Raw genomic sequence first — 20,039 nt, 5'->3', positions numbered from 1 at the left:
TGCAAGTAATTAGGTTGTTTTTTTGTCTTTTGTTGGCTCACTTTTACTCACAACATGCTAACCGGCAACATAGGATTCCATTCACTACGCTAAGCTAACTAGCGGCGCCGCTGCCGGTGTTGCACCGGACTAAAACAATGCATGCACAAAAAATGCGTTGGCCCACCTATCTACAGCTAGGGCAGACCGTGATAAGCCCTATTTCAACAAACGGTGGCGTATCCCTTTAATGCTCAATTTTCTCCAAGAGACCTCTGAAACCAAATCTAAAAATACAGCAAGCTGTCTTTAATGAGACTTTGTTCGTCATAGCTGGGGCTGTGGCAGAGTCGCCGTTGGGGGAAACAATCCTTTCCCCTTGACAGGATAACATAGCGTTAACCCAGTATGGACTACTCAAAAGCACTTTTGCCACTTGACAGAGCAAGATACTGAGCCATATGGGGTCGGATTGTCCGTACATTATAAGCGACTGGACAAATGACCTAACATAATGGCCAGAGGTGTCATTTCCCCACATTTTTTGTTTACGTTAGCTACCTGATTGAGTCTCCAGGTAGGAGACTCAAGGTAGGTAGGAGACTGCTGTGCCACGCTACATCCTGTAACGCCCTGCAGCGCCCTGCTATGACATGAACTACTACGACTACCATTTATAGTCACTGTTTCATTATCTTTATTATGACTATTATGTCCACTGTTCATCACATCCCCAACATTAATGAAAAGAAAAATGTGCATAATCTTATTGTTTCATTCAGTATTATTAGTAGTAGATGTTGCCATTAACAAATGGCTTTAATAAAAAAAACAATGTGGGCTTAATATCTGTAATATAATAATATATATAATATTCCTCGAGCTGAGGAATAGTGCTCAGTTGACACATACTTCTAAATGCTGCTTTATTGCTCCAGGTAAATTAATGTAAAACTAACACTGACCTAAGCGTGTTCATATTTTTCTCCCACCCTCTCCCCCTGCAGTGGACTGTGAGTGGGCCAGCTGGTCCCAATGGAGTCCGTGCTCAGCAAGCTGTGGTACGGGGCAACAGATCTCCACCAGAAGCATCCTGCAACCCAGCCAGTACGGAGGGGCCCCATGTGAGGGCCCTGACCACCACACAAAAACCTGCATGGCCCCTGACTGTGGTGAGTGAGAAGAGGGGAGATGAAGGACGTTTTATTGTTCATTGTGGCGAATCAATTGTGACTAAGCTGCTAAAAAATTATTATATTACATTGTAACAGTTGATCAAAAAAGTACTTACAGCTCACTGTAGAATTATAGTGCTTATGCTGGATAGAATCGAAAAATCTATGTATATAATGCCTTTCCTGCAGAAAATGCGTGTGAATGCTGAATAGCTAAATTGCTAAAGCTAAACTGGAGTAATAGCTTACATCTGTAATAAGAAGTTGAAGTAGTGAAAATAGTTAGAAAAGTGGGAATGATTTTAATAAGTATGAATTTCATTGACAAGTTGAATAACACCACTAATGCAAAAGAGATGTGGAATAATTAAAGTTTAATAATAATAAAAGCTAATGCTAAAGCAAAACTGGATTGCTGGTTAAAATGTGTAAGAAGGTGAAGTTGTAAGAAATGTGGAAAAGTGATAATTGTTCTAATTATTATGAATGTCTTTAAAAAGTTGAATAATGGCCATATTCTATGAAAGTTGTAGATGTTACAACCTTAGTGACACAGCGGTGGCAAGCGAGCGACATCCATTCGGCACACGGCGGCACCACAGCGGCACCACAGTGGCAAACGTCTGCAGACTGCAGTTCAGTGAAGCTCCCGCATAGCACAAATATCTTTTTTCTCTGTCTATTTTAAAATGAGTCGTGAAGACAACAGCATTGGTGTGAAAGGGGCATAACGGGCAGGCCATCTGTATATCACATTGCCAGACCTATCTCCACAACAACACAGTGTACACAGCTCGCTGCGTGAGCTAAAGTTTTTGACAAATACTGGCTGTATTAAAAAAAAGCCGATGCTAGGCCCCGGGATAGCTCAGTTGGTAGAGCAGGCGCCCATATATAGAGGTTTACTCCTCGACACAGCGGGCCCGGGTTCGACTCCGACCTGCGGCCCTTTGCTGCGTGTCATTCCCCCTCTCTCTCCCCTTTCATGTCTTCAGCTGTCCTGTCAAATAAAGGCCTAAAAATGGCCAAAAAATAATCTGTTACACTTTACTTCAAGGTATCTACATAAGAGTGACATGACACTGTCATGAACGTGTCATAAACATTATAAACAAGTCCTAAACGTTTCCTTTAGTAAGTGTTATTTCGGTTTTTGTCATGACAAGTTATGGTTAGAGTTAGGGTCCATGTGTCATGACTGTGTCATGACAGTGTCATGTGTTCATGACAGTGTCAGGCCACTCTTATGTAGATACCTTCAAGTAAAGTGTTGCCAAATAATCTTAAAAAAAAAAAGAAGCCAATGCTGCGTTAAACTTTAGGGTTTGCACTAGCGGTGTAACTGGGGCTTGTGGGTTCCTTTTTGTTGGGGCATTTCGATGGAGAAATCTGCTTTTGCTTCAGCATTATTTGTGCTTTGTGTGATACGCTCTGATGCAGACATCGAGTGACTAAGTTTCTTTTTGTTAATTAGAAAACACCTGTGCACAATAATTAATTGAAACGACACGTTTGCTGTGGTGTCACGCACAAAGGGGCTCTGTGGTTAGTTCACAACAGTCTGATGCTGGTAACACAACAACCAGTGGATCTGCTGTGTGTAATTGTGGCTTATCAGTGACTTATTCACTCCTGTTTGACTTTTTTCCTGTGGAGGCTTTATTTTTTTGGCTCATCCTGACTATCCTGTTATGATGAAGTTACCAGCTTTGACCTTTATTTAAAATTAAAAAACAATAATTTCTGTCTCCACCCCCTTTTGATTCCCCGTCCTCCCTTTCCCCCACCAATGTATCATTAAATTCTCTCCACAATTTCCCCTCTCCATCCTCCCATCTTTCTGTCTCCTCTTCCCTCCTCTTTCACTGTTCTCACTCCTTTCCCTCTTCCCCGAGCGTGTCCTGAATAAAAAAAAAAAATAAAAAAAATGAAAAAAAAAGCTCGAAAAGAGGATCCCGGATCCAGCGCGAGGGAGCTGCCAAGACATTTACTCCTCTCCTCCTGTCAACTGCAGCCGCTCCGTCGAGGGCTGCGGTGTTGGGAGGGCGCTTTACCCAACACTGAGGGGGTTTGGGGTCATCCCCGCCCTCTGTCCCTGCCATGACCCGGGCATCCTGCGCGGAGGTACACACACACACACACACACACACACACACACACACACACACACACACACACACACACACACACACACACACACACACACACACACACACACACACACAGGCTTACACTCAAAGTAAACAAACATCTGCTGCCCAGCTAACTTGGCAGCTTTGACTCATTGTGTCTGCCTCATTGTGTCGTGCATCTGAACCTTTACCATTACCATGGTCTCATTGTGTTATTTAACTCAGGGCCTATTAGAAGATGAGTGACGTGCCCCACGGGCCACATTACACCACAGTGCCTTTCCACCTCTCAGCCATTGGGGGGAGGGGGGAAAAGCAGATGGTAATACAATATGTAGTGAAGCTGAAAAGCCAGCACTTGCTGACTCGACGGCAAGGAAGTTCTGTTAGAATTTTATTGATGATAATTATAGGATGACGTCAACTGACAAGAGTTTTCAGACCTCTTTTATCTCTCTTTGGTCTCTTTATTTTCTCTTTGTTTTTTTTTTTCCATACCCTTCGTTTTATCCTCCTCGTACCTCTTGTGCGTTATTACAGGATCCGTTTATCTCTCCTTTGCTTTTCTTTTTCATCCCCATTCTCTTTTTTTTTTTTTTTTTTTTTTTTTTTTTTTTTTTTTTTTTTTTTTTTTTTTTTTTTTTTCTTTCTTTCTTTCTCTTCCTTCATCTACCCCTCTGTCATTCTTCCTATCTCACTCTTTCTTTCTTTCTTTCCGCCTGTCTACACTGTTTCTCTCTCACTGTCTGTCAGCTGGTGATGACTAATGTCAATATAAAGACCCTCTATGGTTTTCTAATTAACTACCTCATGACTATTAAGCCAAATGTCTGTGTGAGCCAAAAAGGCACTCCCTAGTTGGTGCCTTTGTACGGGTCAAAACTGGGCACTGTTAATGATTCCAATAGCTAACACACACAGAATGAATGAATGAAACCTTTATTGCCCCGAGGGGAATTTGTTTTGCACTCAAGGGAGCCACATTAAACTTTAATCACATACAACAGTAAATAACCACAAACAATAAAAACCACACCAAACATCCAACAACAAAGAAGACGTAGAGGATACAGAAAACACAACAATGACAACAACAACAATGCAGCAATGGTGGTGACACGCGTCCAATAGCTAAGATGACTTAATAAATAATTAAATAAATAATCAATATTATAAAATGTCTATGTGCCTGTGTCTGATCTGTTCAGTAACTGAATGCTCCTCTGCACAAATTATGTAATGGCACCTTTGGTTTTTGTTAGGGGCATTCGAAATCTATGTCCAGAGGGGAGGGGAGAAAACTCTGAGCAAAGTGGGTGGGATGGATCCCCCAGTATCCTCAGGTCCAGATTGAGGGTATACTGTTCTGTGAGGTTGGAGATGCTTTTAACATCGCATCCAGTAATTTCCCTGCCTATTTTAGTCACCTTGTCCAGCATGTTCCTGTTCTAGACAGAAAGACCCCCCCCCCCTCCCGCCAGCACTGGATGGCGAAAGTCACCATATTCTGAATGAAAGTTAAATAAAACAATGTCAGAGTTGTTGTCTGCATTAAAACTATGCAGTTTCCTTAAAAATACATAATGTAATCTGTATTATTTTTTATGTTATGATTACAGCATCATAAAGGGCCTCCATAACCTAAACTATGCACAGAGGTGCAGGCAGAGCTTTATCCTGTGCAATGACCAGTTGCACTTTGTCAAACCTGAACAGTTGAATTGACAGACTAACAGGCTATTGAGGGATCTTCATATTTCCTGCATTTCTGAAGTCTAGTAAGTAAATATTAACGTTGTGTGTGTTTTTGTTTACGTGAGCCAGGCCGGATCAGAGTGGGATGAAGGCTGTGTGACATGTCTCTGTGTGAACGGGAAGAAACTGTGCCAGTTAAGATGTCCGCCACTCAACTGTGATGAGGTAAGGCACACACACTGACACTCAGTACTAAATTGACATCTGAGGCATTAAGGCAGAAATCCTGTAAATATTGCTTTAAAGATGTCTTGCTTGCAGCATTGCTCTTAATGGCCTAATATACACATTAGAGGGATGGTTACCTTAGTAGGAAGCGTATAACAAAATCTCTACCAGCTGATAAATCATTTAATATCACTGATCATGCATCTGTTTATGCAGCTTCATCTCTCTTTACAGTAGAACGGGTCGCCTGGCAAACAGACTGAATGAGTCTTACTGTAAAGCTAGATCAGGGTTCACGTACAGATGCACGATCAGTCTCTCAGACAAACACATCTGTCCACTCAACCGGGGTGGTACAGTTCATGCAGCGTCTCTGTTGGTCACAAACATCTCAATTACTCTGAGCGGAGAGATGCTTTGCTCCCTCAAGATATGCTTAGTCAGAGATACCTGACTGCCGAACGCTGGCTAAAATCAATACCTGACTGTCCGATCCTCCCACAAGCCTGCACTTCTTCCTTTACCATGCCCTTCTTCCTGCCATGAAATACTGAAACCTGGTTTCCTCATTAAGAAATGAAAGAAATTGAATTTCATTCCAATATAACATATAACATACATTGTTCTGTAAAATGAATGTATGTTACGTAAAGCACACTTTTAGTTACAGTTGAAATTTTGAGTCAGATTTAAGAGCATTATATGCCAAGTATGGCATCTTCTTTAGATTTGAAATATTCATCAATTAACTTTTTGCATATGGTTTGGGTAATTGGATTGTCGTGCATGAGGGATTATGGGTACCAGTGCATGCTTGTCATTGTTAGTGAGAGCACATCACAGAAAAAAATGACTTCATTTCACAAATAAAGCTCAATCATGTGCATACTGTATGAGTGGTTAACAGCTGGTCATCTTACAAAAGATGATGAGCCAAGTGTTCAATTATGTATGTGCTCTGTAGAAACTAGATGAAGAAAAAAAGCAGAGGTTGATTGCACTGTGAGCTCCACAAAGTAAACAGTCTACTGAGTGTTCCACCTGTGGTGTACACTGGACCTTACACCGATGCACTGTGTTTCTGGAGGGACTCAGAGTTGTGTATCCCTCACCTCCCCTGGCAGTACTAAGTTATGCCTCAGTGAAAGCACTCCTTATCCCGGCCAATATGAAAAGGTCATTTATTGCACAGTGTTCCCTCTCCTGACAGGCTGAGAAGTGGTTACTGACAGTGCATTCTGTCATTTATGACTCAGCTTATAGTTAAAGAAGTATTTTACTGCTGGAAAGAGGGTCTTTTGATAAAACTGAGCTGTCTATGCAGTAGAATGGCACAAACGTTTTTTGAAATTGGTGCGACATGTCCAGAGAAAACAGAAAAAGAAGCTGTGATATTCCCTTTCGCTCAAAAGGTAGAAAACCGCACCGGACCAATAAACTCTCCCGCTGGTGGGGTAATGCGAGCACATCAAGCTTGTCCATATTGACACAGAATGGCAGCCGGCTGGTAACAAACAATCTTGTACAACAGTTAAACACTAAGCTGAAATATGTTTCTGAAAACATTTTAGGCAAGAAATGGACAATAGAGCAACCAAATCTTGGTTTCTATATATTCTATAGAAATACTCAATACTCAATACTCCTTCCGTATGTGGAAGTCTAGTCTCAAGTTCAAGTAATAGGCCCTGGGAAATACCTTGTTATGGGTCAAACTTGGAGGTTTGTCTCCGGCCCGTGAGTAGGGAGTTCATGGCACTGGTAAGATGAAGGGAAGTTGACCATAGTTATTATTATTATATTGTTATGATACAAAGTTGGTCGAACATCTACAAAGTATCTCTTTCACTATAATGCTTTAAGAAATATGAAATCTCCCGTGGCCGGGTTGGCTCAGTAGAGCAGGCGCATATATACTGAGAGGTTTATGTCTCGACGCAGAGGTCCAAGGTTCGAATCTTACTGTGATGATTTCCTGCATGTCTTCCCTTTCTCACCTAGCTGTCCTATCTAATTAAAGGCGGAAAAGCCCAAGAAAATGAAATCTCCCAATATTCCTCCAGCTGGCCCTTTTTAACGTAATGGATTGAAGGTTTGTTATTATATCGGGTGATAAAAGTTATCAGGATGATTTCTGCTCATTTCTCTTTCTGTACCAGACACATTAATAGAGCTCTGATGTCTATCTCACAACCTGTAGACGACACACATTGGACTACCCTTTACTTTAAATACCATGTGCCCTTTCATTTGAAATAACCAGGACTCCACTTTTCACACAATTTCTACCCCTTGCTGCATTAGACACACACACACACACAGACGCATACATACAACACAGGTTTTCTCAGGACTGTTCTGGATCTCTCTTCCTCAGTGGCTTCGCTCCCTCTGTCTACATCCTTTGTGTCCTTACGTCACTGTCTCGCTCTCTCACTATTGTTGGTCTTTATGTGGGTTCTAGCTCTTGGGCATGTTGGTCAGCCCATCACTTTGGACATTTTCACTAGCCTTGGCTGATTAGCAAATGTTAGCATCTCCTATGCTAAACTAAGATAGTGACCATGGTAAACATTATTATATTATCAGAATTCTAGCATTGCCATTGTTAGCACTTTTTGAGTACAGCCTCACAGAGATGATGATATTTCCTTTTTTGTTTTTTTTAGACAAATATTGACACAATTAATATGTTGTCCATGTAATTCTTGTCATTTTAATTATAAGCAACCTCAACCAAACGGTTGCTTATAATTTGTAAACTTGTATTGGGTATGTTATCCGAGTGGCAATGCTTCACCTGGGTGGACCTTATTTTTAGATTTTTTTTTTCCGAGAATTGGACGTTGTCCTTTCAAAAACTGCGTACTGTATATTAGGGGTGTGCCATATCATATTGTTCGCGATAATATTGGTATGTTTTTTAATGTCGTACAAAAAATGAATATCTTGATAATGGCATTATTCTGGCTTGTTGACATATTAATAAAAACTTTATATAGGGCCTTTCACAAAACAAGTTGTAGGCTGTGGTGAACAGGTGGTCTTTGAGGAGTTTTTTAAACATGTCCATGGATGACGTAATGACGTCATAACGTTGGTGGGAGAGTTACTTCCAAAAAGGGGAGCATCTTTAGTAGTGTGGAAGTGGTTTGGTTACCAAATATCAGATGTACAACAAACTACATGAATATGTAAGAGGTGCAAGAAGAATGTAACATCAAAAGGGGGCCATACAACAAACTTATTTTACCATCTCAAGCAGAAGTACCGGGGTTTTATAAATCAACATAAACGTCACAGTTTGCCTTTCAATATAAAATGTAAACAAAAAGTATCTCAGTTCTTTAGTATGTAAGAAAAAATATTAGCCTTGGTAGAAAATTACATTACAGTACAACACTATAAAATCAACCACAAACCATATGCTCTATTTTTCAGTAATTTGTCATATCACCTAGAATATCGCAAGAATAACCTGAAGTAATGTGATATTATATTAGAGCCATATCGTCCACCCCTACTGTATACTATATGTGTGCTCATTGTCACATGTTGAATGAAATGCATGATGCAAGTGGTTATGCCCAAATATAACTCCGTCCAATAAATTGGCTGTGAGTGTTGACTGGGTAAGGGAGATTATTTGAGTTGATTATATTTTGTTTATCACTAAATCTTTTGTTCATCACTGCATATGTCTGTTTTCTGTCTGAGACTGATTAAAGAATGGGCCATAACTCACGTTATCTCTCTCTCAGGGCGAGGTCAAGGTGGAGGAGCCAGGCAGCTGCTGTCCAGTCTGTAGAAAGCAGTTTCCAGGTTAGTACACCATACAGTATGCAGGAAAACACATCACACATCAACTTAGAGACTGTTCAGTGGCTCAATTGTCATCCTAAACCCAGGCTCATCTATGGTAATGCTACATAAATGGAACAATTAAAATACTTCTTGTTGTAAAACATGCACATCTCAAACAAACTCCAAAATTCCATGTCATGACTTCCAAACCATTTTTTGGATTTAAATATTCTATAGTTCATTTTATAGGAGGCTAAAACTACTACTTACTTAAACTACAGCACATTGGGGCTTTAATACTGTATCTCTCCCAGTGGAGGAAATGTCACATGCTGCGTGCATGGCAAAGTCACTGTGCTCTCTGGAAGGAACTCTCTGGCTAAGTCTCTTCTATTGTTCCTCCTTTTTTCATGCAAAAATGATGGTTTCTCATAATCTCCTTTTCCTTGCCCTCTGTTCCCCCCTTTGCTCTGTCCAATCTCATTTCGCCCCTTTCCCTCCATCCTTTCTGTGTTTCTACCAGACGAGCCCGTGCCAGAGTGTCGTCGCCATGTGCAGGTCAAGAACATCACCAAGGGAAACTGTCGGCTTGACAACGTGGAGGTCAGCTTCTGCCGGGGACGCTGTCTGTCCAGGACAGATGTCATCCTGGAGGTACAGAGAACACACAAAGACAAGATATTCCTCTCTGAACATGACGAGTATTGACTTTAACATGAGGGAAAGCTGGTAGCACAGTAAACATCAATGCAGGCAGCAAAGTGGACTAAAAGGGACCAGAACTGGAACAGAAAAAAAGCTGTTGGTTATAATTGTTTGGAAATTGCCCATCTGGACTGCACAGCTAATAATGTTTAATCATGTAGTGCAATAACCACCTCTATAGTCAGATATTTCTGCAATATTCATTTAATTAAAAGTCTACCTACCTGGCTACCAGCCATTGTACCCTTCCACAATCTCTCTCCTCTTCTTAAACTAATTGGAAACACAAGCACAACTCCCAAGAAGCTACCTTCATGCAAAACACCAAGGCTGGGGTATTTCAAAAGTTACAAAAATACCAAATTACCACCTAATTCTCAATGATGTGCTTGAATTGTGTTTGAGCTGTCTAGGTTATCTACTATTATTACAATTGTTAATATCATTATTATTCATCTTTATAATGTAAGATCACCAAAAGGTCTAAGTCTAAGCAATAGGAGTCATTTAAAACCCACAGATAATTGTCAACTGACTCTGCAGTTCCCCTCAGCTCTATGAAGCATTTCGGCATCTTTCAGTTCTGTGATTTGATTTTACCGCCTGCAGCTTCACTCTTACTGCTCTTATTTCCACCAAACGCAGACAGACACAGCAACAAGCTGGTGAACATGTGGAGTTGAGCAGCTAAAAAGCCAGATGTTTCCCTCGGGGAGTTGTGAAGCCCTAACAGAGCTAAAAGAAGAGTGATACTGGACTTACAAGTGGACAGACATTGTCTCCAAATGAATGCTGCTTGCTCTGTGTGTGCTGGATGTATACATAAGCAACCCTTTGCTAACACTTTATATAGTCATAACATGTCAGTGCTGTGTTTACAGCTTCTAACCCCACTTCCCCAAGTGGCCAAAATAATTGCAATTTCTAATTGCTCGACTATGTTTAGCAGTCTGCCGTTTGGTTATTGGGCTTATCGGAGCTCATTTGCTGACAGCTGGCTGAAATTACATTTATGAAAGACACATTTGCTGGACAATGTAACCAACTAGCTAAAAGAGGCTAAAAAGCTCTGTGGAGCTGCATAGTGCGATTCTAATTCTCTGTGGCTTCTTCAGTGTGAGCGACCCCTTACACATTACACGTCTTGATATGATTCTTTGTTAATATAGAAAATATTTCCATGTGGAGCTTTAAACTATAGTCTGATGTTGATGATTTTGTATTTTCAGGTGATATTGTATTGCCTGTTGGTGTGTGATATACTATATATATATATACTATATTGAAGTTAGAATCTATTTGTCCTTAATACTGTAAACTTTAGTCCACACTCTCTCATTTTGTCATTGAATAGGTCAGGGGTTCTAATTTCTTCATCTGCTTCCTCTCTCCTCCTATATTAATCCTGCTGATACCATTTCCCCTCCTTTAAACTCATCCTCCTTTTTTCCTCTCTTCCTTGACTTCCAACCCCCCAATGTTTTTTTTTTAATTCTATAATTCTCCAATAACCTCCTCCTCCTCTAATTTCACCCTCTCCTCATCATATTCTCCTCTCCTAATTGGCTCCCTCCACCTTATCCCTCTGGCTCTCCTTTCACCTCTTCTCGTCCTTTTGCTTCACTCCTCCTCTTCCATCTATTCATTCTCTCTTGTCCTCTCTCCTTCTCTACAGGAGCCCTACCTCCAGTCAGTTTGCAAGTGCTGTAGTTACCGTTTGGACCCTGACCACCCAGTCCGTTTCCTCAGCCTTCAGTGTGAGAGTGGAGAGAGCGAGCCCATCGTCCTGCCCGTCATACACAGCTGCGAATGCGCCAGCTGCCAAGGTGGGGAAGAATGAATGTGGCTGAATGGATTTGCATGTTCATCTCTCACGTCAGTGTGAGAAGCCAGAGTTTGAATAGATGTAAAAATGTTTGTACGTCGCACACGTTTACACACTCCAGGCTCCCAGCAGACACAGAGGAATGGCAGGGAAGTGCTAGGCATGTTCCCAACAGGGAGAGTCAGGGAACTTGATTGAAAAATCGAGAAGTGTATTGCAGAAGGTATTTTACAACTTTTCTCATATGATATTTTCATTTTACTGATGGTGAAATAAAAGAGAAAACACCTTTGAGCGGGTTAAATGGACAGAAAACTTCTTCTTCCAATGTGGCTTAACGAATATAGACTAACAGCATGTAAGCCAAACATGATTCTTATCATTCTAAAGCCACTAGCTTTGGATAAAGTGAGAACAGTTTGTTTTCCATTCAGCACCATTATCAGCACTCCCATGCTGATGTGGGGATCATAGAACTGAGCTCATGAGTGGCCGACATGGCACGGTGGCTAATGAAGCTGAGGAACACTGTTAACATGTTATTACTGTGCAATGAAACCTGACAAAATCTCAGATTAAAGGCACACCATCTTGCTTAAACTATTGACCTATAATGTGTTGCGTGCACCTTTTCAGGTTTGGGTTCTTCTAAACATTTAAACAGCTCCAATTACAAACTAAGCCAGCTTTAAAGTGCCCATATTTTGAAAAGAAATCACTTTTTCTGGGATTTGGTTATTTTGTGTCTCTGGTGCTTCCACACGCATACAAACTTTGAAAATAATGTATCCTCTCTACAGTCTCTGGGTGAGCTGTTCAAAATCTGCACGGCTTTCTACGTCACTAGCCGAAACGAGGGGCCTAGGGGGCTAACCGTTAGCATGCTAGAGCTAGCATGCTAGCTTGTTCTCAATGGCAAAACACTGCTACAACACACACAAATTCACCCTAATCTACAAAATAAATTGTATAGAACTACACTCAACTAAAGGATTATTAGGAACACCCAACTAATACCGTGTTTGACCCCCTTTCGCCTTCAGAACTGCCTTCATTCTTCGTGGCATTGATTCAACAAGGTGCTGGAAGCATTCTTTAGAAATGTTGGCCCATATTGAGAGGATAGCATCTTCAGTTGATGGAGATTTGTGGGATGCACATCCAGGGCACGAAGCTCCCATCCACCACATCCCAAAGATGTTCTATTGGGTTGAGATCTGGTGACTGTGGGGGCCATTTTAGTACAGTGAACTCATTGTCATGTTCAAGAAACCAATTTTAAATGATTCGAGCTTTGTGACATGGTGCATTAACCTGCTGGAAGTAGCCATCAGAGGATGGGTACATGGTGGTCATAAAGGGATGGACATGGTCAGAAACAATGCTCAGGTAGGCTGTGGCATTTAAACGATGCCCAATTGGTACTAAGGGGCCTAAAGTGTGCCAAGAAAACATCCCCCACACCATTACACCACCACCACCAGCCTGCCCAGTGGTAACAAGGTATGACGGAACCATGTTCTCATTCTCTTTAGGCCAAATTCTGACTCTACTATCTGAATGTCTCAACAGAAATCGAGACTCATCAGACCAGGCAACATTTTTACAGTCTTCACCTGTCCAATTTTGGTGAGCTCATGCAAATTGTAGCCTCATTTTCCTATTTTTAGTGGAGATGAGTGGTACCCAGTGGGGTCTTCTGCTGGTGTAGCCCATCCGCCTCAAGGTTGTTCGTGTTGTGGCTTCACAAATGCTTTGCTGCATACCTCGTTGTAACGAGTGGTTATTTGAGTCAAAGTTGATCTTCTATCAGCTTGAATCAGCTGGCCCATTCTCCTCTGACCTCTAGCATCAACAAGGCATTTTGGCCCCCCAGAACTGCAGCATCCTGGATGTTTTTACTTTTTCAGACCATTCTTTGTAAACCCTAGAAATGGTTGTGTGTGAAAATCCCAGTAACTGAGAAGATTGTGAAATACTCAAACCAGCCCATCTGGCACCAACAACCACGCCACGGTCTAAGTTGCTTAGATCACCTTTCGGTCCCCATTCTGACATTCAGTTTGGAGTTCAGGAGATTGTCTAGACCTGGACCACACCCCTAAATGCACTGAAGCAGCTGCCATGTGATTGGTTGATTAGATAATTGCATTAACAAGAAATCTTACAGGTGTTCCTAATAATCCTTTAGGTGAGTGTACCTCCATGTCCCTGTTCTGCAGGGATTCAACGCAAAGTTGGAAGTGCGTCCTCGTTTAGAAGAAGTCTCCCGGCTAATCCTGCCTTGTACTGACTGAAGTTGGAGAGACAAACAGCTAGCTGATGTGATCCTTACCTAGCTACTGAGCATGTGCGACTGACAACAAAGATGTTACAGAAGTTGAGATGTCTCACTCTGTAGCTGAAACAGAGTGAGACATCTCAACTTCACAGGGTGAAAAGAGGAGCTGCAGCAATGTGCAGTACAACATATGGTGAAAATTAAACCATGTAAACCTATTCTGGTACAACCTCAAAATACAATTATGAACCTGAAAATGAGCATAATATGGCCACTTTAAAGACCTTAGAAATCCATTTAGTTCAGTTATCCACTTAAAGTATAAAGAACAGAACCCTGGGGCCACACCCCAATCAGTGATGTCACAGCAGGTGTTCAAAATGAGCAGTGGTCAGTGTGCTGCCTGTTAAAGGTGGAAACCCACTGAAATGGAGTGAAGGTGGCACATGAGTGGGCAGGTAGATGTAGGCTGTTACACTAGCTCAGTGGTTCCCAACCTTCAACTAAGATGTAGTAGCCCTTCATCAACACCACCTGTCATGTTCCAGATGGGTTCAGGTAAAGGGATTTAACACTATTGATCATGATATTTTGATTGATATTTCTACTGTGGCCCTGGAATTGTCAGCATTTAAGCCTGGTCACTTTTTTTCTTTTTTCAGTAGATTTGGTTAAGGTTGCATTTCCACTACTACCATTTGCAGTTCCAGAAGCTGAACACATCAACCATTAATCCGTTACCTGTAGTTATTTTGACGTCTGTCGTCCCTTGCTAACTAGTTTTTAATCTACTTTCTGTTTCTCTTCTTCACAGGAGGTGACTTGTCCAGACGCTGAGCGTGCGTGCGTGTGCGTCAGGGCGAGTATGAACACCAAGCCGAGTGGGAGCGCCACACTGAAAGCCAGCTGGGTGATGGTTCGTGAATTTTGGGAAGGACAGATCGTTGGATGGATTGTTGTAAAAATGTTGATGTACACATTGTTCTGAAGTCCTTAGTCATCATATGACTGGATGCTACTGCTGATCATAGAGTTTCTGTTCTGAAATGTTAACCTTTATTCTTCAACCTGCACAGCTTTTTTCTACTGTACAGTAATATTAAAGGACCTATGATACAATCCAACTAAGACCTATTATGCATTGAAATATGTTGTTTGTATGTTTAAAGAAAATGAAAACAACTATATGTGCCAGCAGTTTTCTTTAAGTTGGAGTTTACTCTCACTGTTTGATGAAATCTTTTTCAGTACAGTTCAGGTCCAATGGACTGGTCAGTAACCAGTTTCTACACATGGAGAATACTGTCAGCTGTCTGTCTTTTTATTATCAATTGTTCCAAAAAATACCCATGCCTTTTCCATCATGTATATCTTTGAACAGCACTTACAGTATCCAGCAGCATGTTGTAAAACTCCCAGTCCCTCCAATTCCCCTCATTTGCCCCCATCCTTCTCTTCTGTTACATACACCCAATTTATTCTAAAGAGAAAACCCAAGACGTTATCAGCAGCACTGACTTGTGAATAAAGATGAAATAGTTCCAGATTTCCTCATCAACACTATTTTAATACCACACAATGCACCAACTGTGTTTGGCTTTCATCACTTTCTTCACAGTTCAGAGCAATAACTAACTAAATCACATACGCGGAGATTGTGTTTCAGCCCCTGGTGGCTGAAGCGGGTAAGTGGATTGTTTAAAAAATGAGTGGAATAATTACTTCTGGCATGACCAGATATTTTATAAATAGTTTAAATAACACAAAACAACTAAATGGTGGTAGGTAACAGGGCATGAAATTAACACCCGCCAAATGCGGGTGAATTTTGCAATTGGCGGGTAACACTGTCAATCTACCTGCCACTTTGGCGGGTAGCCAATGAGAATTGAGTGATTCAGATGCCTAACTATCGGTAAGCAGGGTACGCGGTTGCTTACGGGCCTGGTCCAATCAGGGGCCCGCATCACTGGAAGACATTGATTGACAGCCGGGGCTCCCTATCGCGCAGCCACTGACCAAGTGGGAGGGAGAACAGGTCAAATTAATTTCCTTGTTTATGTTATGAAGACGAGACGTGTGTGTGTGTGACTCGAACATCTCACATTTACGAACAAAACGTACAGCGAAAGACACAATCACACACACACACACAAACCCACACAATCACACACGGTGGATGCAGGAAAAAACGCAGATGAGACCTACAGGATGACCTAATTGAGGACAGCTACTTGTGTTTTGTTGTTGTTGTGGTGTGCGTAGGCTACTCCTGATTTTGTCAGTCCTCTCATCTCTTATATGCAGTGGCGTAACGAGCCAACACTGGACCCCTATGCAGTATTATCAAGGCTGGCCCCCCTACTACAGCACGTGACGACGGCGCAATGTCCATGAGTAGGCTACCATGAATAGGACAGGACAAGATCATAGAGACACAGCAAGTCCTGTTTTTCTTTTATGAGGCAAAAAAAAAAACTGGCTGGTAAAAAGTCACTTTGGCAGGTGGATTTAAAAGTCCACCTGCCAAAGTGACTGGTGGTCAAAAAAGTTAACTTCATGCCCTGGTAGGATTTAATATAGGCCTACTGCTTTAATAAAAAAAATATTTTTTCAGGGCTCTGGCTCACACCTGAGACCATAATGCAGGACGCCAAAATATGAAAATGACTGTTGCACTAGTCTGGATATCTTACCGTGCCAACGTTGCAATAAATGTTGCCTAAATGCCACGTATATACATTTGCTGTCAGCTTACTACTTCATTGTTGAGATTTTGATTCATTGTCTTTTATACGTTTTATTCCACATTGTTTAAACGGCGAAGTGGATCTTCTGATCGCTGTGGATTACTTTTTTTCATGTCATTGGATTACGGCAAAATATAGATCTTCTTTTCTTAATGTGTCTTAACATTTTATGGTGTGATTGCGCTTGGTTTCTGCGTTTGGAGAGGCATCTCAACACACTGTAAGTCCAACACTGAGTGTTCACTGTTACATTTGAGTTGAGTTGAAGTGTCGGGGCATTCCGCCACCGGCTGTCTATTATGTTCCAAGACAGCCGTGCCGCGATTGGATTTCATAAGGGCGGATTGTTAAATTGTTAAAAATATTTAATCGCGATTAATCGCATTAATGTCATAGTTAACTCGCAATTCATCGCAATTAAGCGCACATTTTTATCTATTCTAAATGTCCTTTGATTTCTTCTTGTCCCATTATTTTTTCTCATTTTAATGCTCTTATCAACATCCAACTCCAATCCAACTTTATTTGTCAAACGCTTTAAAACAACCAAAGTTGACAAATGTGCTGTACAGAAGAATAAATAAAACATCACAAATAAAAGACATAACAAATTGACATGAGTAAAAATAATAGCTGCGCAATAAAAAGCAATGAAAAAAATTATTAAATGAAGTAAATAAAATCGACATCTTACTACTACAGTGGGTACGGAAAGTATTCAGACCCCTTTCAATTTTTCACTCTTTGTTTCATTGCAGCCATTTGCTAAAATCAAAAAAGTTCATTTTATTTATCATCAATGTACACTCAACACCCCATCTTGACAGAAAAAAACAGAAATGTAGAAATTTTTGCAAATGTATTACAAAAGAAAAACTGAAATATTACAATATCACAAATGACCAACAATGCCCTGTCAAAAGGAAAGAGTCACAGGCTCAAACTGGTCAAAAACAGCAGAGCAGGGGACAGAGATTGAGGGGTCATAAGCTGAAGGTGAGATTTGAGCCCTAATTGAAGTGACCTTATCAATAAAAAAGTGAAGGAAGTTTTCACACACAGCAGCGGACGCCTCCATACAGGCAGTCTGCGGGCCATTTAGAAGTGAGTCAATAGTGTTAAACAGTCCTTCCAGAAAAACGTGATTATGCGATCCGCATATTTATGCCGGGGCCGCACATTTTCAAATATGCCGCACTTTCGCCGCATAAATTGCTGATTTCCACGCAAAATATGCGGGGCTTGCATGATTTCATAATCCCCACATTTTCGTTGCAAAAAAGTCACATATAACTTAGCAGAAAGTTGAAAAATGTTGCGTTTACTTCACACAAGAGCAGCCATTTTCCTCTGTTACCATGGGAACGTTATGAAGTGACGTAATTACGTGACGTAAACATCATCAAAAAGCAGGGTGTTGGGGAATCACATTTTTTCTCTTTTTCATCAAACCGCAGTTTTTGCAAGTTCCCGCAATTTCATTGCATAAAATTGCATAAATATCCCGCATATTCCATTGCATTTTTTAAGAAAACGTGCCGCATAATCAAAGATTTTTGCCCGCAAAAATCACAAAATAACTCCGCATTTCTCTGGAAGGACTGGTTAAACAAAACACGAGGCTTGTGACAGTTTGACAGGATAATATCTGAGAAATGTTTTCTTTTAGCATCTTTCACAGTTTTCTGATAATGACGCCAGCAGTCCCTTAACATTTGAAAAGACGCCTGCAGTTTGTCCTTCTTCCACTTGCGCTCAGCTCTATGGCATTCACGTCTGACAGTATGAGTTGTGTCGTTTAGCCAGGGCTCAGATTTAGTTTTAGGCTGCCTGGATTTTAATGGAGCCACAGTGTCTAAAACAGTTTGACAGGTGGAGTGAAACCATGAGCTAAGCTCCTCTGTATTGCACACAGACTCAGGAATGATGGAGTTCTGAGTAAAAGCAACCGAGAACCGAACAGCAGTGGAAGGGTTAATAATGTGACAGAGCTGAGTAGCAGCGCCAGGTTTAACTGTATTACAGGCAAGAGCAGCCTCAAATAATACAGGCATATGGTCAGAAAACACTGTGTCACATATCTCTAGATTAAAAACGGGCAGACCATATGATAAGACATGATCAAGTGTGTGTCCATGTTCTTGTGTGGATCCAGACACAGATTGCACAAGATTAAAAGAATCAATGAGGTTTAAAAAACCCTTTGCCATTGGCTTTTCAGGACAACACAAATGAACATTAAAATCCCCTATATATCCCCTATATATATATATATATATATACAGTACAGGCCAAAGGTTTGGACACACCTTCTCATTCAATGCGTTTTCTTTATTTTCATGATTATTTACATTGTAGATTCTCACTGAAGAACAAAACTACGAATGAAAACATGTCTTATATTTTAGATTCCTCAAAGTATGAGCTCAATGAGCTTCATGAGGTAGTCACCTGAAATGGTTTTCACTTCACAGGTGTGCTTTGTCAGGGTTAATTAGTGGATGTTTTCCCTTATTAATGGGGTTGGGACCATCAGTTGTGTTGTGCAGAAGTCAGGTTGATACACAGCCGACAGCCCTATTGGACAACTGTTAGAATTCATATTATGGCAAGAACCAATCAGCTAAGTAAAGAGAAACGAGTGGCCATCATTACTTTAACAAATGAAGGTCAGTCAATCCGGAAAATTGCGAAAACTTTGAATGTGTCCCCAAGTGCGGTCGCAAAAACCATCAAGCGCTACAACAAAACTGGCTCACATGAGGACCGCCCCAGGAAAGGAAGACCAAGAGTAACCTCTGCTGTTGAGGATAAATTCATCCAAGTCACCAGCCTCAGAAATTGCAAGTTAACACCAGCTCAGATTAGAGACCAGATGAATGCCACACAGAGTTCTAGCAGCAGACACATCTCTAGAACAACTGTTAAGAGGAGACTGCGCGAATCAGGCCTTCATGGTCAAGTAGCTGCTAGGAAACCAATGCTAAGGAGAGGCAACAAGCAGAAGAGATTTGTTTGGGCCAAGAAACACAAGGAATGGACATTAGAGCAGTGGAAATCTGTGCTTTGGTCTGATGAGCCAAATTTAAGATCTGTAGGTTCCAACCGCCGTGTCTTTGTGCGACGCAGAAAAGGTGAACGGATGGATTCTACATGCCTGGTTCCCACCGTGAAGCATGGAGGAGGAGGTGTGATGGTGTGGGGGTGCTTTGCTGGTGACACTGTTGGGGATTTATTCAAAATTGAAGGCATACTGAACCAGCATGGCTACCACAGCATCCTGCAGCAACATGCCATCCCAGTATTTGCCCAGTATGCACAGGTGCGTTGTCCGATACCTGATGTGAGCTTTACACATAGTGGGAATTGCTCCCTCTCTCAACCTCATCCTCCTTTTTATTTTATTTTATTTTTACTTATGTTTTGTTTTGTTGGTAATGGCAGTATGTGGGTGGTGTGGGTGGG

The 20,039-nt window shown here is 41.3% G+C and overlaps 1 protein-coding gene across 1 annotated transcript in view; it reads left to right on the top strand.

Annotated features, from left to right (window-relative positions):
- Positions 1–20,039, top strand: part of scospondin (subcommissural organ spondin) — a 204,355-nt gene that overhangs the window by 85,104 nt on the left and 99,212 nt on the right. The window contains 1 exon segment of the mRNA XM_039789616.1: positions 987–1,151. Within this exon segment, the coding sequence (XP_039645550.1) occupies positions 987–1,151 (165 nt within the window).

The sequence above is a fragment of the Perca fluviatilis genome, chromosome 22 (genome assembly GCF_010015445.1).
Source record: "Perca fluviatilis chromosome 22, GENO_Pfluv_1.0, whole genome shotgun sequence".
NCBI classification, from domain to species: domain Eukaryota; kingdom Metazoa; phylum Chordata; class Actinopteri; order Perciformes; family Percidae; genus Perca; species Perca fluviatilis.
Note: the sequence above shows the minus strand (reverse complement) of the source record. Positions and strands in the feature narration are given on the sequence as shown.